This window comes from Melanotaenia boesemani, chromosome 10, assembly GCF_017639745.1.
Source record: "Melanotaenia boesemani isolate fMelBoe1 chromosome 10, fMelBoe1.pri, whole genome shotgun sequence".
In the NCBI taxonomy this organism is placed as follows: Eukaryota; Metazoa; Chordata; class Actinopteri; order Atheriniformes; family Melanotaeniidae; genus Melanotaenia; species Melanotaenia boesemani.
Genome location: NC_055691.1, coordinates 7,821,284 through 7,838,378, shown reverse-complemented (window position 1 = coordinate 7,838,378; position 17,095 = coordinate 7,821,284). Strand labels below are relative to the sequence as shown.

At 38.8% G+C, this 17,095-nt stretch overlaps 1 protein-coding gene across 2 annotated transcripts in view; it reads right to left on the bottom strand.

Annotated features, from left to right (window-relative positions):
- The window catches only part of mbtps1 (membrane-bound transcription factor peptidase, site 1), a 45,683-nt gene that overhangs the window by 26,427 nt on the left and 2,161 nt on the right, over nt 1–17,095 (bottom strand). For both annotated transcript variants that reach the window (XM_041997229.1, XM_041997230.1), the window contains exon 2: nt 5,244–5,756. In XM_041997229.1, coding sequence (XP_041853163.1) covers nt 5,244–5,445 — 202 coding nt within the window. In that variant the 5' untranslated portion in view covers nt 5,446–5,756. The remainder of the gene's footprint in view (nt 1–5,243; nt 5,757–17,095) is intronic.

Genomic DNA, 17,095 nt, shown 5'->3' with positions numbered 1-17,095 from the left:
GCCAGGCCTGTCACAGTTATCACATTATCTCCAGACTGCAACTATTTGATCCAAGCAGATGCATGAAACTAACAGAAATCTACCTTCATCACTATTTTCAATGGAATTTTCTACCATTAAATATTTGCTGCTGGCTTATAACATTATCCCGTGGCAACCCAGCAGCACTAACTCATTAAATGTCGAACCGACTGCATTTCAATAAGAATCTGCTGACAATCTGCTGGTTATTTTGGTTTTTACCCAAATTCAAAAGTCATCTACAGAACTGCGTAAAAAGTCAAGTCAACTTTATTTATAAGCGTGTTTAAAAACAACAGGCACTGACCAAACTGCTGGTCAAATTTTAATGAAGGAGATAAAAATACTAATAAAAACTTAATTAAATGGGGGACAAATTAGCATTAAAACAGATGTACAGAAGTACAAACAGTAGAAAGATAAGGATGAAAATAAACATCAGCAGAAAAGCCAAAGCTCAGTCTGATCTGAAGGCTAGAAAATTAACAAGTCTCTTTAAACCAGTTTTTAAAAATGTCCACTGTTGGTGAGGGTATTAAAGTAGCACTATGTAACTTTGACTAGAGCCCGACTGATATAGATGTTTTAAGATTGATGCCGATTCCAATATTTGGCAGAAAAAAATCTGATAACTGATTAAATCAGCCAGATATGTATGAATAAAATGACTTATATTTTATTTGTACTATTTTAAATTTGCACTGTGAATTTCTCTTTCTATGGAGCATGCATTAAGAGCTACCAGTTATACTGAAGTATTTATATTTAGATGTAGACCATAGGTGTTTGCTATGTATAAACAATATAATGAGTGAAGTTACTGGCAAAACATTATTTATGCAACCCTCTGACGCCCTTTAATGTTAAATCACATTTTCTTTACACCATTATTTTCTAGGCCATGAAGTCATGACTCATATGAACCAAAATGAAAACTAGAGATGTTTTTCTCAGATGTCAAAGCGTGTCATCTTTAACAGAGCTGCATTTTAAACATATAATGGTCACAAATAGTCTGGAACTCATGTTACTCCACGACAACACACACAGTAAGGTGCTGTTACAGTCCCAGTCACGTTCTAGTATTTTCTGACAAAGTAAAACTAAGAGTGACATCATGACAGTTGCTGTAGACACAGTAATGTTCATCATTTTAACTTTTCCCCTCCTCTCTGCGTTCACATCGTTCCTCCTTAAATGCATCTCAATTCGCAGCTGACAGAGTGATGAACGCTCGTTTTGTACTCTAATATTTTGTACACTTATGTTATTTCTGCAGTTACTTACTGGGGTTGAAGCTGTTAGATAACTCTATGCTAGGTGGACATAACCACAGCGATGTTATTGCTAACATAAATAACTTTAGCAATGCAACGTAAATAAAAAACATGAATGACGCAAGGATCACTATCGTGACACGTGGCAAACAGAGTTAAACCAAAACTGGAGACATGTTGAGTCATTCTTAATTTTACAATGTTGATATAAATGTACCTGTTGTAGTACCGTAGTGTAGCGCTGCCTGGCTCTAGCTGCTGCAGCAGTTATTGAAAGTAGTGAGGACTGAGAATTGAATGGAGCCAGAGCGCCATCTAGTGGATAAACGGGGCAATAACATCATTTTGAAAGACTCCGACGCTTGACAACATTTACTGTTTTATCAGAAATTAAGAATATATCGGCATTTAACCGTCAAAAGTCCGGAAGATTATGATTATTCTGAAAATACCTATAATTGGCCGGCTGATCAATCGTCAGGCTCTATTTATGACTTTATAAATATGTGTTTCTGGCATGTTTTGAAAGGACAGTTACATTTATTATGTACACTCCGGGAGTCGTGCCCAGCAACATCCCAAGGCTGAAAAACCGCACTTCACGAAATTATCTGTATCCATCTTTTGCGTCAATCTTTTGGCACTTTAAAGGAGCCAAAGTGAGAATATCTGACAAATTTCAGGAGTGGAGCTTAGTGGAGCTTAGGCTGAAAGATGGCTGGGAAAGTTATGTGATGGGGGAGGTTGTTCAACACTTGGAGAAAAAAAAAAACATAAAGTTTCAATCCTCTCTTTGTTTAAACTAGAATCTTGACACAAGAAGGAGCAACTGATTAGCAGATCTGAGCGATGTAGAGGAAGCATAAAAAGGTGAAATATTAGAGAGAAAAGAGGAAGCTAACCCATTTTAACAGTTAAAAACGAACAATAAAATCTCAAAATCAACTCTAATACAAAGACCTGAATGTCAGCTTCATCATGGAGAAAAGCACATAAGAGGCAAAATGACTGGACAGTGCAAAGAAGCCAGAACTGGTGTGATCTGGTCTCTCTTATAAGTGCCACTTAACATCCAAACAGCTGCGTTTTAGATCAACTGGAGACAAGACAGAAGGGACACACCTGAGCAGAGGCTGTTACAGCAGTCAAGTCTAGATGAAATGAAAGCATGGATAACATCAAAATCAGGAAACGGTTGAGTTAACATAAAATTCACAGCGGAAAAAAGCCGTCTCTGACCACAGCATTTATATATTTGTGAAATTTAAAGGCTTTGTCAAAAGTTAACCCTGAAGTTCTTCAAGGCAGTTTTATTATAAGGATACAAGAGACCATAATCAATTTTCTGAGCAGTATGGCAGTCTGGAGGCATAAACACAACAGCTTCGGCCTTGTTTTCATATAGATTAAAAAGCTGAGGGCCATCGAGGACTTTGTGTCCTCTAAACAATCTGCCAGGGAGTTGAGGAGAGTTCAGAGGGATGTATATCTGAGTGTCAGCTGCATTTCGCAGTCTAGGAGGCAAACATCATGGAGATAAGCACAAAGGAGGCAAAACGACTGGGCATGATGTCGAAGATACTTTAATGTCAACATTTTTCACCATGACACCCTACACCGGGGTGCCCAGCTCCGGTCCTCAAGGGCCACGATCCTGCAGGTTTTCAGCGTTTCCCTGCTCCAACACACCTCACTAAAATTAATGAGTTATTGTGCAGAACTTCATAGGCTGTTGGATCCATTTAATTTGAGTCAGGTGTGTTGGAGCAGGGAAACATAGAAAAACCTGCAGGACAGCAACCCTGGAGGACTGACTTTGGACACCCCTGCCCTACACCAACCAACCAGAATGACTAAAACTGACCAGAAAAGCTTAACTGAACCATACCATTCCCACATGTTCCCCAAAACAGCTATATACAAAGAAATAAAGGAAATATTTACATTTAAAGTTTCTCAGATACTATACATATATTTACACAAACCCAAACTACTCCAGTAATCATACTAAATTAAACAAACAAATGATTAACGAAAACTATAGAAAGGTATTCCCCACAAACTCCCCTTTAACCTAATTCCAACCTTGAGTTCCTTCCCCCCACAACCAATAAATGCTGCATGAACACCTGGGGACATATTTTGCCAGCCAGAGTACAAACATGAGATCATTTTCCTATTTCTTTACTTAAAACATGAATGCATTGTTTTTCTTAGCTGCTTAGCCAAACCAATCAAGTCTACCTTGTCTTTGCAGGTGAGTATAACATGGAAGACTCCTAGCTTCTGCTACAACACACACACACACACACCATTAACCAATAAACCAATTAATTAAAACTCTGTGTAATCACTCAACATTCCTCTTAAGAGATTAAAATAGGTTTACCAATCAACCTTCGTCTTTGTAGTCAATAAAAACAAATGCCAGCAATGAGGAAACGCCGGCTCGTTGTGACACTGATTATCACCCAATTGTCATTTTCTTTTAAAAACTGGACCGGGTCTGAGCTGCCACTATGATTTCTTTATTTTTGCTTCCAAGTAGTGAGACTTTCTTCTTATTCGTAAGTGGTTTAGAGAAACAGTTCTCCAGCTTTCTAAAGCTCTTTAAAAGTTTTTTGGATATTGACTACTTTTTTTGTAACACATTTTCAGTCCAATCCTTGTACCCGACCACTTTCAGAAGTATGTTTTCTTCTTTTTTTTAAAGCTACTTAACACTGATTCATTTAAGCATTGTAAAAAAAAGCTTCCTGGACATGAACTAAATAAGATTAAAACTTGGTTTGATCATGATAAATTAAAACTAAATTTAAGTGAGACCAAATTCATGTTGGGAAATCATTCGACAACCAATAAGAAACTGACGATAAACAACATAGAAATAGAAAAAGTAACTGAAATCGAATCTCTTGAGACTGGTACAATATTATATGAAGTTAATTATTTTCATAAATCAAAAATCCTTGTACACTCTGTACTGATCCTTCAGTGGAGATGTGGGGAAACGCCTACAGAACAAACACCCATTCAATATGCATTTAGCAAAATAATAGTAAACAAACCTCCAACACAGAATGAGCTAATTAACACTTTATTAAATAAAAAGCTGAAATTAAAACATTTGGCTGATCTCAAAACAGCCAAAATAATGTACAGAGTAAAAAAACAGAAATTGCCCCTAAATATTCTGAATTTGTTCCAGGTGAGGCGAAAACTTCATAAACACAGAGCAGCCGACATGTTTGAAAAACCAGCTGTTCTAACCAACACAAAATACCAGTTACAGTAAAAAGAGTTTGTTTGTGGAACAACTGCACAGAAAAAAAGAAAAAAAGTTTAACAATGCATAAATTCCAATGACTGTTTACAACTATGAAATTAAAGAGATTATCTGGAAGAATCATCCCAGAAACCAAACTGTCTCATTGTATGTGTCTAACTAAACTCATTTTTAGCAATAAAACTTTTAAAATAACTGTTTCCTTTGTGACTAAAGATCTGAATGCAATATGCAATAAACGGGACCTGATTTAGTCTGATGTTCCAACAAAGAAACAAGCAAATAAATAAACATAAATATAAAAACAAGTCTTATTTGCATTTTTAAAACAGAATGCAGGTTTCATCAATCAGAAACTAAGTTAACAAATCTTCATGCTCTGTAGAAAAATTCACTCCAGATTTGAACAATCTGAGTAGTGTAGTTTTTCAGCAGGACCTGGTCTTGTGTCTTGTTTTTATATTTTACTATTTTCACCTACTTTGAATTTATTTATATAATCTAGAATGGTGCGTCACAGATAAAAGATCTTAACAGATCAAGTAAAATCTTTCAACTAACTGAAAACTCAGAAATTTCTGTCTTTACTATAAATGAGAAAACAGCTTCCACATCTTGTAACCTAAATTAAAACATGATCAATCTGAACAGCTTCTTACCGTGTTCCACTACTTCAGAAGAGAACTCCAGTTTAAGGGTCAAGTGGGAGCAGTTGGACCCAGGTGACGAGAGGAGGGGCTCCACATTGGGGGTGTGATTGGAATCGGGTTTGGCCCCTTGTTCTGGCTCCGTCCCCACTGCAGGCAAGAATCCTGCAAGCAGCCCCAAAAGCGTGGACGCCAACACAGAAAACAGGAGCATCTTGAGTTGTAAAGTAGTGGAAAGCGTGTCAGCAGCTAACGGCTGTTATAGGATCAGGTCCACAGCTCCAAACACGAGTCCATACTGCAAATGGCCGGAGCAGCTAGATTAATTTCTTTCTGCGCTTTCTCTCCATGGTGGTAGTCCGTGGTGGCGGCTCAGCGACACGGCCAGAGCAGGAGCACTGTCGCCATGGTTACAAGTAGAGGAGGCAGGCAAACATGCAAGAGTAGAGGTTGGTTTGGAGGAAGCGGTGGCGGAGAAAGCAGCCGAAGTTGACCTGGAGTTCTTACTCGATGCTTTGTTTTCACCTGCAAAGAGGAAAATAATGAACAGTTAGACATCTACCCACAGTGGACAGTTTAAAAGTGTTTTCTCTCACATCCACCAACATTAATTTCATCACTTAGGAAAAATGGGGACATTTTAGAAAATCAGGTGTCCTCAATGCACTTCAGTGCATTTTTATCTGCCAGCATAGAAATGCTCTGATACATCAGTCAGGCTTCATCTACCCAACCACTCCTGGATCTTTGGTGTATCTGTTCATGCAAAGTCTTTCATATATTTTTTTAAAAATATGCAAACCAACCGAACTGAAGTAGTCATTGCTTTGATTTCCATCTGATCTTATAGAGGAGTGTTTCCTTTGCTGTGCAAAGGGGAAAGGAAGGGAGGTGCTGGGTGTGGAGAGATGTACAATGAGCTATTAACCACTCCCTCTTCATTCAACTACCTTTGAGAAGTTTGTACTGTCCTTAAGGAAACACCCTTGTTACTAGATAGAGCACGTAGACAAGATAAAAGCTATTATGACCTGCAGAGATGACCTAGCTCACAGAGTTTTTACAGAACTAGCTCCCACAGACCCAGGAAGCAACTCAACATTTAGCTGATACCCATAAGCTGCTTTCAAACCACAAAGACTCATCAGAAACATAGTTAAGCTGCTCTGAATCCCCTCCAACATCTGTTTACCAGGAAGGCACATGCAGCCGATTCACAGAAACACCAAGCAGCCTGTGATATATGACTCCTGAACACACACACATGCACACCTGTCCGCTCCTGGGCTGAATCTGAGGAGGAATTATTTCCTTCTGGCCTGAGGATTGGACAAAGCAGTCATCAGACTAACTCATATGCAGGAACTGAGGGTTGGGACTGGGTTACATAAAATGGCTTCCTTTCCTGCAGAGCCTGAAGTAGCCGTCTTACACCTTGATGACAGAAAGATCCCAGAGCATGAAGTAAAAACCAAACTGTGCTGTTTCACTGGCTCATCTTTTTTATATCCCCTTGTTGTCCTTTGGGGTCAAAGAAATCTTTTGCCATCAAAATATTTTTTATTCATCAGAAGGTCTGAAAATGAAAGTTTTAGACTACTTTCATCCTCACTGCTCTTCATTCATGTTAGACCAAAGATTTAACAAAGAACCGATTGACTATTTATACAATAACAGTTAAAAAAATGGTTGAGTAATTTCTTATCGTAGAGGCACAAAATGTGAGGAAAAGTCAGGAAATTAGAAAGACATTATGAGGCAAACACATTTATTACAAAAGCTTTAAAACAACCGGCTCAGACGTCATGATTATTTAATCACGGTATTAAACGCCATGATTCATTAATCATAAAAATCCCTCAATATCCGTATCAGCAAATAATAATAATAAATAATAAGAACAAAATTTTGTTCAGGTTTGTTTTCATTTTTTGTGAGCTGCAGAAAAGGTACACCGGAGTGGGAAAATTTGGCAGATCGGATTTCATTGGTTATAGGAAGAAATGCACAAGGTGTCATTGAGAAGGACGGCTCACCAACAGCCTGTGAAGCAGTAAAAGCCTGTTTCACCACCTGCAGGGTAAAAACCTGGATTTGTACCCCAAAGTAAAGGCAAATATGCAGTAACTGGGTTAAATGACATTAATGTTTATCTCATAACACTGAAATGGAATATTATAGTTTCATTTGCAACTTGAAGCACAACATGATGAGTTAAGCAGCTTTCAACGAACGTAACATTATACAGATTCACAAAAACAAACAAGTCTCAAACTCTGTGATGATAGTTTTGTTGTTCAAACGTGAACACAATGTATTTTTTTCTCGTCAGTGAGCAACGGCATGTAGAAGAATCTTCTGTATTTCTACTGTTCCAGTATTATTTATGTCTCAAACAGCAGTTATTCTGCTAAAGGACAGCTGGAAGTCAAAGCTAGTTGATGGTTTTCCTTTTTATACAGAAGGAGCCTCCCAAGTCCAGGCTGAGGTCCTGTAACCTTTTCCACTTGTTTTCTCTGAGAGTTAATATGTGGTATTTATTTATTCTTTACAGAGCAGAGGAGATTTAGTTGGGATGAGACTTCTTGGTTACTTCACTTTGTTGGTATATTATTTTATGTTGGGATTTAAAAGATCCTAAAAACCTAAATATCTATTACAGTGTTCATGCGACTTCATTAATTCATCAAGTTGTGGAATTAATAAATAATAATTGGAATAATGGTAATATCATGATTATTTCACTGACAATAATTGTACTAATAAAATCTGTAATGGTGACATCCATAGAACCTGCCATGTGCACAGAGCACGGTACAACAAGCCCAGGAGGTGAACGTCTACACAGCCGCGAGCGACTCTAGGCAAGGCAAGGCAAGGCAGTTTATTTGTATAGCACATTTCATGTACAGGACAATTCAAAGTGCTTTACATAAAACAAAGACATTACAGATATTTAGAATAGTAAAAGGCATCAACACATAATCAACACATAATCACAATAAAATAATAAATTACATTAAAATGATTAAAAGCAAGATAAGTTAAAAAAAAGTTACCGTGCAGATTTCATGCATAGGCGCATGAGAAAAGAAAAGTTTTTAACCTGGATTTAAAAATGTCTACATTTGGGGAAAGTTTAATCTCCACTGGCAGTTTGTTCCATTTGTTTGCAGCATAACAGCTAAATGCTGCTTCTCCATGTTTAGTCTGGACTCTGGCCTGGACTAGTTGACCAGAGTCTTTGGATCTAAGAGCTCTGCTAGGTTTATATTCTCTGAACATATCACAGATGTATTCTGGGCCTAAACCATTCTGGGATTTGTAAATGATCAGAAGGGTTTTAAAATCTATTCTGTGACTGACTGGAAGCCAGTGTAAAGATTTTAAAACTGGTGTGATGTGTTCAGATCTCTTAGTCCTGGTTAAAACTCTAGCAGCAGCGTTCTGGATGAGCTGCAGATGTTTAATGCTCTTTTTAGGAAGTCCTGTTAAAAGACCATTACAGTAATCCAGTCTACTGGAGATGAATGCATGGATGAGTTTCTCTTGGTCTTTCTGGGAGACTAAACTTTTAATTCTGTTGATGTTTCTGAGCTGGTAAAAAGCTGTCTTAGTGACAGCTTTGATATGGCTGCTGAAAGTCAGATCTGAGTCTATCAACACTCCCAGGTTACGAACTTGGTTGGTAATTTTAAGAGCCCGAGTCTCCAGGTGTTTACCAATGCAGACCCTCTTCTCTTTGCTACCAAACAGAATAATCTCAGTTTTGTCTTCATTTAATTGTAGGAAATTCTCCCTCATCCAGGTGTTTATTTGCTCCAGACACTGACACATTAAGTCTATTGGACTGCAGTCATCTGGTGACAGAGACACATAAAGTTGTGTATCATCTGCATAACTTTGATAATTAATGCTATAGTTTTGTAATATTTTACCCAAAGGGAGCATATACAAGTTGAACAGAAGAGGTCCAAGGACTGACCCCTGGGGGACTCCACAAGTCATGGCCACTCGTTCGGATTCATAGCTGCCGATCGTAACAAAATAACTCCGGCCTTCTAAATAGGACCTGAACCAGTTAAGGACCGCTCCAGAAAGTCCAACCCAGTTTTCCAGCCTGTGCAACAGGATTCTGTGATCTACAGTATCAAACGCAGCACTGAGATCCAACAGAACCAGGACTGATACTTGACCAGAATCGGTATTCAACCTAATGTCATTTAACACTTTGACCAGAGCTGTTTCAGTGCTGTGATGAGGTCGGAAGCCGGACTGAAATTTATCAAGATTTCCACTTTCATTTAAAAAGTCATGAAGCTGGTGAAATACAACTTTTTCAATAATCTTGGAAATAAAAGAGAGGTTAGAGACAGGTCTATAGTTGTTCATTATAGAGGCGTCTAGAGTCCTTTTCTTTAGGAGTGGCTTAATAGCAGCTATCTTTAGTGACTTGGGAAAAATGCCTGATGCCAGCGAGCTGTTAACTATCAGTAGGAGATCACTTTCTACTGAGGTAAAAACTGTTTTTAAAAAGTCGGATGGTATCATGTCCAGAGTGCATGTTGTTGATTTCAAATGCCAAACTGTTTCTTGTAGGACTTTTAAATTCACCATTTTAAATTGCGACATGACATCAGAATTATTTCCGGGTTTTAGACACAGACTAATTTTCTTGTTTGACTGTGTGGAATTAATATTTTGCCTAATTGTTTTAATTTTTTGGCTAAAAAAGTTTGCAAATTGGTTGCATTTCTCAGTGGAAAGGAGCTCTGGGCTTATCTGTTTAGGAGGATTTGTAAGTTTTTCAATCATAGCAAACAGAGTGCGAGAATTGTTGACATTCCTGTTAATCATTTCAGATAAATGCAGCTCTCTGGCCTTGCACAACTCATTGTTATAGTTACGCAGGCTTTGTTTGTACAGCTCATAGTAAATTTGAAGTTTATTTTTCCGCCATTTCCGCTCAGTTTTTCTGCATTCTCTTTTTAGGCTGGTAACCACAGTGGTGTTTCTCCATGGTGTTTTCTGTTTGCTCAAGTTGCTCTTGATTCTTATCGGTGCAACAGCATCCATTACATTCAAGATTTTCAGATTGAAATTATCCACGAGTCTATCAACTGACTCTGCACTGGTTGTTGGTAACATAGCTATGGCCTCCACAAACTTAGCACTTGTTCTTTCATTAATGTACCTCTTCCTAACGGAGAAGCAGGTTGGTTGAACATTCTGAGTGATCAGTAAATCAAACAAAATACAAAAATGGTCAGACAAGGCCAAGTCAGTGACCGCAACAGAAGAAATATCAACACCCTTTGAAATAACCAGGTCCAGAATGTGACCTCGAATGTGGGTCGGTTCTTTTACATGTTGCCATAAACCAAACATGTCCAATATGGAACAAAATTCCTTGACATTACCATCCGTCATGTTATCTATGTGAATGTTAAAATCCCCAGTTAAGATGAAATGGTTAAAATCAGTAGAGATAACCGACAATAATTCAGAAAATTCATCAATAAAATTTACACAGTGTCCTGGACGTCTGTAGATGATTAGAAATAGGATTTTAGGAATGCCCCTTAAAATAAAACTAAGATATTCAAAAGAAGTAAAATCACCAAATGACATTTCTTTACACTGGAATGAATCTTTAAATAAGGCAGCTTCTCCTCCCCCTTTCCTCCCGTTTCGACATTTATTCATGAAACTAAAATGAGGGGGTGCTGTTTCATTAAGAACTGTAGCACTTGTGTCTTCTGTTAACCATGTTTCTGTCAGAAAAAGAAAATCTAAACTGTGAGAAATGATGAAGTCATTAACTAACAGTGACTTGTTGGACAGAGATCTAACATTTAGTACAGCTAGCTTTATGAAGTTTGCACTGGTCTCTGTTGTATTCTGAGTTATACAAGGTACAGTTAACAGATTAGATCGATTCACCCCACAAGCTGACCGTGTTCGATTCCTTATTTTACTAACTAACACAGGAATCCTACTGGGTCCAGGCTTGATCTCAGAACAGCTGTCAGTAGTAGCAAAACTACAGCAAGGACCCTGAACGCATCATGGCATGTTATCTTTGTTGTGAATTCTGCTGCTCTGGGAACCTCCTCCCATGCCCTGCTCGGTCAGGACAGATGATCTAATAGGAGGATGAGGAGGGGGAGGGGGGGGAGCCCTGTATTTCTTGGTAGATGGTGGTCGCTGGGGTTCAGACCTGGATAGAGACATCCTTTTAAGACCTTGGGTGATGTGGAGAAGAGGGTCTGGTGAGGGGGGAGAGCTGGCAGTTGATCGCTTCTCTGCTGTGTCCTTCGCTCTTATCTGTACACTCATGTTTGGGTTTGCCGTCCCAACAGCATGACGCAAGTGTGCACCAAGTAATCTGCATCCAGTTAGATTTGGATGCACACCATCAGGTCTGAATCGCTCCTTACAGTTCCAAAAGATATTGAAGTTATCAATGAACTTCATCCCATGGGTGATACATGCGTTTGATAACCATGTGTTCAGGCCAAGAAGTCTACTGAAAAGTTCAATTCCTTTACCCGCTGTAGGAATGGGTCCTGAAATGTAAACATGGTGTGCTCCAAACTGACACAGTCTCTCCAACAGCAGAGAAAAGTCTTTTTTCAGGATCTCAGAGCCAATTTTCCTCCTCAGAATATCAAAAGACCCTGTGTGGACAATAATCTTCATACCATCTGGATGTGAAGACAGAATGGTCGGCAACATCTCTGTCAGTTCCCTGACTGATGTATCAAAAAGTGTTAGATTTTCCGTCTTTGCCATCCTCACATGCTGTGTTATAGAGTCCCCAATCAGAATTGTGTCTATTTGTTTTTGTGTGGAGGCGCCGATAGCTTCTCGAGTCCTCCTGTTTGTGGGATTTTGGCCTCTCCTCCTGGTCTGGTTAGCCCTGGGCTGAGTTTTAGGGCTATTTCTTGAATTTTGATAAATCCTTGCATTACATTCATCATCATTCATTTTAATATGACTCAACACATCATATTTATTATGCAGTGAGACTTCAGATGGTGGAGTGAGTGCTGGAGCTTTAAATTTCCTGCTGGATTTACCTCTGCGACGAACAACATCAGACCAGATTCTGGCCGGGGTTGAGGACTTTGGTCTGGCACCAACAGTGTTCCAGAAGGAGAGATCAGTCTGATGGTCCGGTTTGGGATTTTCCTCAGCTATTCCAATGTCATTTGAACACATCCAGGGAAGTGTATCAGCCAGGTCTGTAGCGGGAGGCTCCACATTCGACATGCCTTCGCGTATGAAGATGTGACTCAATCCATTTGACAACTCAGTAGCTTGTACAGAAGCTACTACAGAGTCAATAAATTCTTCATTCACACGAATGTCTTGCAGTGTTTCAATCCTCTTCTCCAGCTGTGTTATCCTCAAAGAAAGTTGCTCACACTCAGTGCAGCTCACTGATACTGCAGGGTTAGGAGACATCGTTCCACTAGTTCTCCGATGGAAATCAACTAAATTTATCAAAAAATATATTCGTTCCAGTGATTTATAAGTGACCAGGAGTCCTTGTTCCTAAATTTCTTGCCGGTAAAGATAAGAAAAAAGAAGAAAAAAAGAAGAAAAATGCAAGCAGAAAGGAGAGCAGAGCAGGAAGCGTCCGCACGGCAGCAAAGCAGGAAGCTTTAACTGTCTACTGTCAGACTGTCACCTGCGTTCTAGACTGTTCCATAAACAAACTATTATAATCTGTGTTTACATGCTGTCTGACAGCAGATGATATAGTTAGTTGGATTTGTATGAATAAAAAGACTAAAACAAAAAAGTAGATTTACATGACTCAGTAGGGGTGTAAACAACTCTCATTCATGTTCTGCATCATTGTGTGCTTGTGGTGATAATATTTAGACCTGCTTGTAATTAGCAAATCACTTGATTATAATGCAGCACCAGGTTCTCCCAAAGATGCCTCATTTCTTCAAAAAAAGCCATCTTAACAAGAATCCACTTGTTATTCTTGAGTGGAGCAACAGTCTTTTAAAGTTGAAAGTCACTAAACACAGTGTAGAATATTCCCATTAATTGAGACTATTTTATTGATACTGCACATTTTATTAATATAGCAAACTACACAACAGGAAATTTGTGCAACTAATGACTATTCTGATGGTCGATTAGTCACCGACTATTAAAACGACTAGTCAACCAATCAGTTTATGTTTCTCATAATTATTAAATGGATTATATTTCACTTTCAGCTTAGAAATCTTGCATGAGGTTGTTATGCAAGTCCTCCTCTTTAAATGTTCAAGCATTGCAGAAGTACTTCCGTGGTACACAAGGTCCGCTTCACAAATCTCACATGTATTTAATTTATTTTGTAAGTTAACGTGAAGTTTTTCAGACTTTGGGGACTTTATCGCGCATGTGCAACTCTCAGCAGAGAAAAAGATGGTGTCTCACTCTGTAGGGTTTTTTTTTGTTGTTGTCGACAATAGTCGGCGGGTAAATTCATTGTCGACTATTTTTACTGTCGACTATTGTCGAAAACGTCGACTAATCGTTGCAGCCCTAGCGAGAGATATATATATATATATATATCTATATATATATAGATATATATCCATTCTGCTGACAATTAAGTCAATGTTAAAAGCTCAGCCAGTTTTAAGCCCATTTCTCTTATTACTTAAAAGACAATTAACTAAAAGACAGACACTATTTCTGATATAAAACCTTTTATAGATATTTTATTTGGTTTAATTTATATCTTTTTATATTCAAATTTTTATGGTCTGTTTTTTCTGTTTTTATAGATTTTATTGTAAAGCACTTTGTGATTTTATCAGCAAAGAACTGAAAAAAATAACAGACTGGCTCTGAAATATTAAACATGTTCAATATTCCCAATTCCTGCTATTGGGTTGGGGTTCTGGGGGATTTTACCATCTGTAAAGCACCTTGAGTTGCTATTTGTATGTATGAAAGGTGCTATATAAATAAAGTTTGATTGATTGATTGATTGATTGATTGTCGGCTACGACCTGTTTTGGAGCGGATTATCTGGACAAATCGACTCGTAACACACCACAGAGCAAATGATAATTGGACAGGGAAATCTCACAATGATCAGGCGTTTGCCGTCCGAGGTCCGGAAGAGGCAAAATCGGGACATAAACAGCCCAAAAATTGTTGTGTGTACCAGACTTTGGAAAATGAACAAAGTCTTGAAAACACTTGTATTCAAGTCTAGATTACAGAGTTCACTACAATGCAGGTACAGTAAATCAGAAATGGTGACCTCTGTGATCATTATGTGAGGATCACATGTTACGAGTCCAGACAGTAAGAGGGGGAGACCTCAGTCACCATTTCTGATAGCTATCAATAGAGTTAATATAGTGTACATATTACACAGTGGTAAACATCAAAGTTTTTAACTATCTAACTCTGGAATCCAAAACAAACACACATTTACACACTGCTGTCAGAGGATGGCGCTTACTTACCAAGTGATGTCAGAACACCAATAATACGTCTGATGTTCTGGTTAATTTATTACAGTTGAAGGCTGCATTTGCGGTTTGTATTTCTTTGGGTTTATTACAAATAATAATAAAGGCACACATTCTGATGGCTATCAGAAATGGTGACTTAGGTCACCCGTCTTATAGTCTGGACTCTTTTAATATAATGTGACCCTCACATAGTCAGGATCACAGGGGTCACCATTTCTTATAGCGATCAGAATGTGTACCCCCATTCAGTGCCTGAAATGAACTTTTTTGACTCACCGGCCAAGTTGGCTGGGAGATGAAAAATCCACCGGCCAAACATATTTTTTACTGGCCAAATTATTACATTATTTTACACACACATACCTCTACGCACATGTTATTTTTTATAATACTATGTTGTGTTGTATCCAAACTTAAAGTGGAAGTCACAGCAACATTAAACAAAGGCAAAAAGAAAAATGGTTTTATTTGATAAATTGAATTGTCTGAATTCATTAACTAAAACCTGATCAGACTCCTCCCTCTCTACTCTTCGTGCTTTTACACAGTCCGTGAAGTCTGGCCTCCTGCTCCTAACAGTCCTTGTGCCACAGCATTACAGCCTCAGTGGGATCATACTCCTTGATTTTTGCTTTTTATTTTATTGTTTAAAAAATAAACTGAACAAAAATTGATAATATATTTAAAGCTTATTGATCTGTATCTCTAAGAAATCAGTTATTGAATATAAATAGCTTATCAATAACCATAAAAGCTGATTTATAATAATAATGAACTTTATAACTGACCAATACAATAACAATATGTATCATTATTATTATATTGATAAGTTAATCGGTTGACAGCTGTTCGTAGTCTCGCGGAGTCACGTCGTGCTCGTTATGCAGCTGTTGTCACCCTTCAGGTTGAAAACAGCTCAGCTAAGCTAATAGGCTAACATCAGGTCCAACAGAGTGCTGCTGTGCTGACAGCGCGACACACACCGGTGTGTTACCACCTACAGTCGGCGTGTGAGAAGCGAGGGGAACCGGGCCGTAAAGCAGACAGAAGGCGCCGCTAAATTCAAACCATCACTTTTCACCAACTTTCTGGTTGGGGCTGTAAGCTCTGCTGGTTTATCCTCCAGTTCACCGTGCTTTCTTTTGGAAAGCTGGCCGGCTCCTAGGGCTGGGCGATATGGCCTAAAAATAAAATCTCAGATTTTTTATAACCAAATCCGATTTCCGATTTTAATCGATTTTTTTTCCTTTTCTTTTACAAAACATAAATAAACTTATTAAAAAAATTCATTTGTTTATATAGATGAATGTTAGCAAAAATAAAGAATATATTGTCATGGCTCTTCCACCATATAAACGACTTCATATCTTACATTGAAATATGCGACACAATGCATCCGTGATCTCTTTCCATCTGGATCCTTATCATACAGGATCCACTGCAGAAATAATTCCCCTGATGAAGGTTGTCTCTTTACTAGGGTTTGTGGGTTAAGTTGATTTCTGCATCTCATAGAGTGCAGCATTTCTCACTGCAGTTATACGCACAGCTAAATCCCAGGCGTGAGTGACGGTCACTTTAATGAAAATCTGTCAGACAAACACCGTTCTGGTGTGGAGGGAGGGCTAAGTCTGCTGCTAGCTAACTATGGAAAAAAATCCCGATTTTCAAAAAAATTAATCTCCAGAAATGGAAAATTCGATTTATCAATTTTATCGATTAATCGCCCAGCCCTACCGGCTCCTGCTAAAAATCTTCACATATTTACCCTACTTAATTAGCCTGAGCTAAACGGTAAACAGAACTGAAACAGTGCAGCGCATTCTCGTGTCACGTGCGAGTGTTTGCGTCAGTGCGCGTCATTCATACATGCAGACAGCAGAGGAACATAAAGTGTAGCCTACATTGTTTCATTTGTGTTCTCTATTTCCAGTTAACAGTGCAGATTAATCTGTGCAAACCTACACACTTTTAGTTGTCAACATGGGTGAATGGCACAAAATCTGCGCAGGCGTTAGGAGTTGCCGCTATTGTTAAAGGTCTGCGACCAGCCCACAGTGGAAAACAGCTGAGGGATTGGTGACTGCCGGTGGGAAGTGGATTTGGCCGTTAACTACAGCTGCAGGAACGACAAACTACCGCTGCAGGAACGACAACTACTGCTGCAGGAACAGCAAACTACAGCTGCAGGAACGGCAAACTACAGCTGCAGGAACGGCAACTACCGCTGCAGGAACGGCAACTACCGCTGCAGGAACGGCAAACTACAGCTGCAGGAACGGCAACTACAGCTGCAGGAACGGCAACTACAGCTGTAGTCAGAGTTGCGGGGCATTTGCCGTTTTTGGATCTCAGTGTCTC